The 7,586-nt window shown below is 39.9% G+C and overlaps 1 protein-coding gene across 3 annotated transcripts in view; it reads left to right on the top strand.

Annotated features, from left to right (window-relative positions):
* The window catches only part of LOC116699733 (endophilin-A2), a 12,539-nt gene that overhangs the window by 1,021 nt on the left and 3,932 nt on the right, over nucleotides 1–7,586 (top strand). For all 3 annotated transcript variants that reach the window (XM_032532457.1, XM_032532456.1, XM_032532455.1), the window contains exons 2-5: nucleotides 3,455–3,523; nucleotides 4,245–4,461; nucleotides 4,642–4,775; nucleotides 5,445–5,603. In XM_032532457.1, the coding sequence (XP_032388348.1) occupies nucleotides 3,455–3,523; nucleotides 4,245–4,461; nucleotides 4,642–4,775; nucleotides 5,445–5,603 (579 nt within the window). The remainder of the gene's footprint in view (nucleotides 1–3,454; nucleotides 3,524–4,244; nucleotides 4,462–4,641; nucleotides 4,776–5,444; nucleotides 5,604–7,586) is intronic.

The raw sequence follows: 7,586 nt of genomic DNA, 5'->3' as shown, positions 1-7,586 counted from the left end.
TTTCCCATTTTTCTTGGGATCAATAAACATCTATCGATCTATCCATCTATCTATAAGAGCAGCTAACGTTAATTTGTCGAAGTTTATGACTGACACAGCAGTCAGGCATTGAGAGGATGAGTTTCTAGTGCTTGGTCTCTTCGTGTTTTGTTGGTATGTTAAACAGCAGGTAGATAAACCACGCAAGTGTTAGCTAATACCCCAAAGTGATGGTTATGTTGGCTATTTCTAAAGTGCTGGATTACACAATGTTTTCAAAACACTTGGCTCATGTGTTGTGGTGATACTGCAGCTAGTTCAAAGTCAACTCAGCTGCGTCTCCTATTGTTTTCAACAACATAACTGAACCTGTGAGCCATGGATAGTATCATTACATATATTTTTAAGATGTTTATGTGTACTCAAATGTATTTCAACACTTCTATATTCTAATGTATCGCAGAAAAGTTATGATCTCTAGTCCAGTATTTATCTCGTAACATATGAAGAAACCATAGTGCCATACAGGCCCTGAATCATTGACTATTAGAGTGACATTCAATGCTCATGATTTTAAGTTTGGTGACACTGTGACATAGCTGAACATCTAATTTTGGAATACTCCCAATTGTCTTGTTACACTACCAGTGTGACATAGGAATGCACTGAACCGACTTTTTCAGTCCTGATGCCTGGGCTTTGTGTATCCGTCAATACCCGATACCGATCCGATACCGTCGTTGATTAATAATTAACTGTATACCTTTTTACCGTCCTTCCACCATCTGGAAGAGACTAAATGTACCAGACTTTCCTAACTAATCATTACTTGTCTAACTCAGACAAAATAACATAGATGTATTGTATTGAATTTGCATGGTGCTTTTGCATATGCTTGGTAGTATAGTACTTTGTTATGGTCAATTCAACTTTTCCAGCATGCAACACATGTGCTGTTGACGAATGCCGTAGGATGTGCTGTGACAGAGGAAAAGAAATAAAAACAACAACCTGTTCAGTCCGTAGATCTGTTCATTTTTCCAATCCCAGATCCAGCTATTTTGTCAATATTGGGGACGATATCCAATCTTAATATCGGATCAGAGCAACCCTAGTGTGACAGATGTAGCATCCATTTAAAACTGAAAAGGAAAAAATACAAAGTAGTCTGAAAATCTGGATTTATTGAATCAGGTTTGTCTTGTGCTTCGAAATTTCAACTGGTGCTTATCCCTCTTAAGAACGAAATATAACTGATGGCTCCTGAGATAGTTAAATTAAGATTAAACCCTCCAACACAAACATGAAGCTCAACAAGACATGGGCTGTAAAACAGGTGGCTTATGTTTTAATGACACCTGCCTTGCAACAGTTCCTTGCTTTGGCTCAACACTGTCACATGCAAGTGACGTCTCTCTCTTTTTTTAGTGGGTGTGTAATGGAATCCTAGTTATGTGAACACTCTGCTCAAACCATCTTCCAGTAGACACATAATTAGTCAGTATGTTAACAGTACAGCAATATTATCAAACCATGAGTGAATATGAAATGTTATTTAATATTAGCTTCCATTTGTTAACATATAGGACCTATACTGAACACCCTGCTCTCTATTAGCACAAGCTTGGTCAACAAGCCATTCAGGCTATAAAGAAATAAAACAGGGTAGAGGAGGATAATCAATTCTCTTAGTCGCCTAAGAAGCTCCACGTCATAAAAATATACTTGATTCAATCAATGATTAAACAGATTAGTCAACTAAATTGCTAATCCACCAATCTATTGCTGACACTGTGCACAGGGTATTAAATATTGCTGTTTAGCTTATTCCACATCATGTAATTTATATTGCTTTTGTCAATGACCAACAAGACTAAACCCACATGTTCTCTATCAAATGGGTTTATGACTCTGTCTTTTTACACCTCTTTTTTTAATAACAAAAATGTATCCTTTATTAGTCCCACAAGGGTAAATTACAATTTACACTCTGTTGTTATGACACACATTACACAAAGGACTGATTTACACACAAACGCTCAGGTCCTATACATGCACTAATGGAGAGATGTCAAAGTCAGTGGGGCTGCCCATGGAAAGGCGCCCCGAGCACTTGGGGGTTCGGTGCCTTGCTCAAGAGCACCTTGGCATTGCCCAGGAGATGAACTGGCACCTTTCCAGCTACCAGCCCTCCACCATACTTTGGTCCCTATGGGAACTTGAACCAGCAACCCTCCGGTTCCCAACCAACTCCCTACGAACTGAGCTACAAGTTAACTTATTTAGAAAACATAATTTAAAGCAAAATCTCGCATACCTACAACTAAAACAAGTTTTTCAACATATATTACATACCGTAGTCAGACGGGGCGAGGCTGTTTTGTTGGTCATGGAGGACATCCAAATGAGTGCTGGCATTCAGGAAGCCAGATGGGGTGCGGAAAGTGTGTTTGGATTTCACACATCTACATGCCACATCTTCACATCTGGTACCATGAAATTCATTAATTGCAGTTAAAATGCTGTTTATTAGACTTCATAATTAGGGAACATGTGGGGCTGAATTATATCCCATAAATCAATTGGCAAACAGAGCTTAGGGTATTTTCAGAGCCACTGACTGTTTCATGCAAAACAACTTTACCAAGCCTGTTTATTGTACAAACTAGAGTAATTGATTGATTGATCCATCTGGTCATAGCTTTATTTGTTGGACTGACAGCTGCACGGAGTTGAACCAAATGACACACACCCCGTACAATGAGTCTCTGTTTGGCCTGCCAGCCAACTTGACTGGATTTTAGAGTTTGTTGCTCTGGATGAGAAATGGAGAACGTATGTGCCATGTGTGAGTCAGGTTACGAATTGAGAGCAAGATAAACTTGGTGTGTGTGTGTGTTTAGTAAAAGTATCCATGGATGTGTTTTTAGTGTACGAGACTGCAATGTGTGTGCTGACTTGATGGAAAAACATTTAATAGAATTCCTTATGGAACGGAGGTTCTCTGTAGAGAGGAAAGTCCAGTTTTCCGTATTTATTCCCTCACGCTGATTAAAAATTCCTCCACTGACGGAAACATGGGTATGTCTTGGAATTTGAGAATTGTGTTAACCAGGCCCGGGGAAAAACGGAATTGGTTATATATCCATTAAAGTTTGGAAACAGAGCGCAGTGTAGTTGTGAAGGTCTGGTTAAATCCCTTTTGACAACAGGTTTTCTCCCTGTTAAAGTGTCCTTGAGCAGACCTGATCCAGTATTCTGTAGTCAGCCTTCAACTTGGAAATGCAGTGGAAGACGGTTAACAAAAAAATTCACAATATTATGAATACAAGTTTGAAGGGTTTCATCAGTCATTTATTTTCTCATATGACCATGTGTGTAGATTGTCAATTTAGTCACGGAGCACAACATGTGGAATCCTAGAAGTATTCATCCATCATTCGGCTTCAGTACCCTGAATGTTCTGTGTTCACAGCTGGTGAGTGAGAAGGTTGGAGGTGCAGAGGGAACCAAACTGGATGAAGACTTCAAGGACCTTGAGAGGGTAACATACATACATTTTATAATAATAATAATCTTTTATAAATGGAGCACTTTTCCATCTTACAAAATGATTAACAAGGTAAAACATTTTAAGAAAATGTATACACTAAACATTAGAGCTGTACCAAATAGTTCAAAGTTTAATTTCTAACATTGACATTCCAAATCTAAATAAGCGTTAAAATGCTGCTTAGCTTTTTTCTTCTTCTTTTTTTATACTTGGCTTCTGTGTATCGATACAGCATTGCCACGGAAAATATCATCATACAATGCTGTATCGATTTTTCCCTCACCCCTAGATTAGGCTGCACTAATATTATTATTTTGTAGAATTACATTCTAGTGGTTACTGCGTAAGATTGTTTTCAGCTAATGGGATCTAAACTTATAACTCCAGAGCCTTGTTTCTGTTTGAGCATGATGTTGATTTAAGCCTAAGGGCACTATTGTTATTTCATCACTATTTTATGTCTTTATTGAATAAGCCTGCTGCTTACATGTATTTATGTTGACCAAAGTGGCGAGGGATCTTTATTGAAGAAAGTTGACTTATAAAAATAAAAAATTCAAATTGGGGATTTTGTGTAAGGATTACTATAACCATGTAGAATATGTTCTTTTCTTTAACTTTAGTCAAACTTGTTAAATGATGACTCATGAGGCATAAAACTCATCATATGCACACATATAAATGATTGTCTTTCTATATCCTGTGCTACCAGAGAGCAGATGTTACCAGCAAAGCAGTGGTGGAAGTCATCAGTAAAACATCAGAGTACCTCCAGCCCAACCCGGCTACAAGAGCTAAACTGTCCATGCTCAACACAGTGTCCAAAATGCGTGGGCAGGTCAAGAGTCCGGGCTACCCCCAGCCTGAGGGCCTCCTGGGGGAGTGCATGACTAAGTATGGACGGGATATGGGAGAGGACACCAACTTTGGTAAGAAAAGTGGAGGCAGTTAAAGGATAAGATACAGGGTGAAAGAGAGATGTACGTTATGATGTATGTTCAAATAACGGGGTGCCCATGAATCTTAGTACAGGGCTAACGATTATTATTAACATGCCTCACAATGTCCCACATTCCCTAATGCTGGTATTTTGACCGTGTGAACTACAGGTGGGGCACTAACAGACATTGGGGAGTCGATGAAGAGGATGGCCGAGATCAAAGACTCTCTGGATATTGATGTGAAGCAGAACTTTATTGACCCGCTGCAGGCGGTCGCTGAGAAGGACGTCAAAGACATTCAGGTAGAATTAAAGCGGTAGAATGCCTCTGCACGTACAGGCCAGGCATTGATTAATGAGCTCCACAGTCTGTGCGCCAGCTGCGATATGAAGCTAGGATATTGTATTTACTGTCCTGGTGCATGAGTGTGAAATGACATGCAAATGTTTAAAGGAGAATTCCGGGCAATTTTTTTTGTAAACCTTGATCGATATATATGTATGTTTGTGTGTACCTTTTGATTGGAGAGTAAAGAACAAATCGGTGCCGTCAACACGGAGCAGGTGCAGCTATGTCTAGGAGCTTCTGCTTGGCTAAACGGCATAACCACTACAGTGCTCAATTACCTATTTTTGAGGGGCAATAAACTTCAAGTTTTTGTCGCGAAGGCATGACCTTTCCTCTGGAGGACATGACCAGAACAACAGGTGCTTACTGGATTGTTTTCGGTAGCGGGAGGCGACGAAGACAGGGAGAAATCAGATGCGAGGATGCTGGTCGGCTCTGTTATTTTTTCAATCAAAAGTACACGCATATTTATAGCAATCAAGATTAACGTAATTTTTTTCCGAGAATTCTTCTTCAAAATCTAGCAATTTTCTCAAACTAACATACGCAAGTAAAAATGCTTGGATACTCGTATCATTTTGTGACACCTCATCCTCCCAATCCCAAATCTTTCACTCCCTCAGTACCACCTGAAGAAGCTAGAGGGCCGCCGTCTGGACTATGATTATAAGAAGAAACGTCAAGGTAAAATCCAAGATGAGGAGATCAGGCAGGCCCTGGAGAAGTTCCACGAGTCCAAAGAAATGGCTGAAGGCTCCATGCACAACCTGCTGGAAACCGATGTGAGTAACCTGTTGACTGTAGCCAATCAATTTAATCAGTGGACATGCTGAACTACCTTAATGAGTGGTTTGATAGATAAGTAGATTTCACAACAGGTAGAAGTTTTATAATGATGTGTAGTTTTCTTTGGGGAGCCAAAACGTTTCAATCAACTTGTATCAATGCTCTGAAACAATTATTGGGATATGGTTAAACGCATTAATGGCTGGAGCAGATGTAGTTGAATTTAGAGATGTTCCGATACCATTTTTTACTTCCCGAAACGATTCGATACTTGTGCTTGTGGGTATCGGCCGATACCGAGTACCCATACCAGTGTGTTTAAAAAAAAAAAAAAAATGACTGTCATAATATTATCATGTGGTAAGGCCTGGCTCAGGTTTAACACCTTTTAAAACATGAATTAATACAGCAAATGGAAGCCATATATTTTAAATAGAACAGTATAAAAATGTAAAACATGAACGTTGGACTTGGGGATTTTCCACTTTACTAGAACCCCCTCAATTGATTCGGCAATAATGTGCCAGTATGTGACCATCGGAACTCGGTGGGTGCAGCTCCGCACTTCGAGGGGTAAATGTTGACTCTATATGTTGTCCACCCAGTGGGACGTTAAACTTAGCAAAAGACATGGGGCACACGTCGGAGCGCCAAATGTCCGTGGTAAAGCCCAAGCATACACGAAATGTGTTCCCTAACTGTCTCGTATAATTTGGGTAGCGCAGTTTCGGAGATATATTTACAACCTGGCAAACCGTACCTTGGCTTCAAATGCTCCATTAAGCAGCGAAATCCCAAATTTTCGACAACAGACGGGTTGGTAATCCAGTACAATAAACTCCAAAACTTTGTTGGTTATCGTTGTTGCATTTTGGCTGTCTTTGGGGAATTTATCTCGTCACTTGAAGGCAGTTTCCAGAGTTTGCTGCTGCAGTTCGTCCTTTTTCCCCCCGTAGCTTTCGTAAATTCGTTGTGCTCTTTAGCGTGACGCGTCTTAATGAAGAACTAGTTAGACAAACTCAAAATAGGAGAGCAAATTATGAAAAAGAAATCACCCTAAATATTCATTAGAACTGTATGAAACATGGGAGCAAAACATACTGAAAATGCATGTTTTTTTTATGTGTCTATAGAGTATCTGATAGTTTTTATCTGGCTAGTATCTCTGTTTGTAATGCATTGGATGCACTTGGTGTGTGTGTGTGTGTGTGGTGTGTGTGTGTGGTGTGTGTGTGTGGTGTGTGTGTGTGTGTGGGTGTGTGTGTGTGTGTGTGTGTGTGTGTGTGTGGGTGTGTGTGTGTTGTGTGTGTGTGTGTGTGTGTGTGGTGTGTGTTGTGTGTGTGTGTGTGTGTGTGTGTGTGTGTGTGTGTGTGTGTGTGTGTGTGTGTGTGTGTGTGTGGGTGTGTGTGTGTGTGTGTGTGTGTGTGTGTGTGTGTGTGTGTGTGTGTGTGTGTGTGGTCCGGCCGAGATGGGAGTAACGAAGTACAAATACTTCGTTAGTGTACTCAAGTAGATTTTTCAGATATTTTTACTTTACAAAGTGAGAGAAAAGAAAAAAAGAGCTGTCACTCCAGACAGCCTTTTTTCTTTTCTCTCACTTTTTTCAGCTGAGATTGTGTGTGTGCCTCTTTGAGAACTGTAAGTCATAACTCATGTTGTCAGTTCACTTAAGGCTGTTATTGGTCTATAGTTCTTGCACATTTAAAGTAAGTTAGCTAGTGGTTTTGGTGTGTTCTTCACCTGTTCACCAACTTCAGATTCTGTAATTCAGTTGACAAGTGGATGGAAACTTAGCTAAGAGAAGTTGTCTCCGTCTGTGTTTTAATAGACACACCTGGGGCAAAGTTGGAAACCAAAATCAGCTTTAATCCCGTCTGAATCTAGTTCTCAACTTTCACATCATTTTCCTTGAGTTATCCTTATTATTGTTTACGTCATCACTACCATATTCAATCTAAATGGATGGGAATACATCTACT

Source organism: Etheostoma spectabile, chromosome 12 (assembly GCF_008692095.1).
Source record: "Etheostoma spectabile isolate EspeVRDwgs_2016 chromosome 12, UIUC_Espe_1.0, whole genome shotgun sequence".
Taxonomy (NCBI): domain Eukaryota; kingdom Metazoa; phylum Chordata; class Actinopteri; order Perciformes; family Percidae; genus Etheostoma; species Etheostoma spectabile.
The sequence above is the reverse complement of the archived record's forward strand: the minus strand, read 5'-3'. Positions and strand labels throughout refer to the sequence as shown.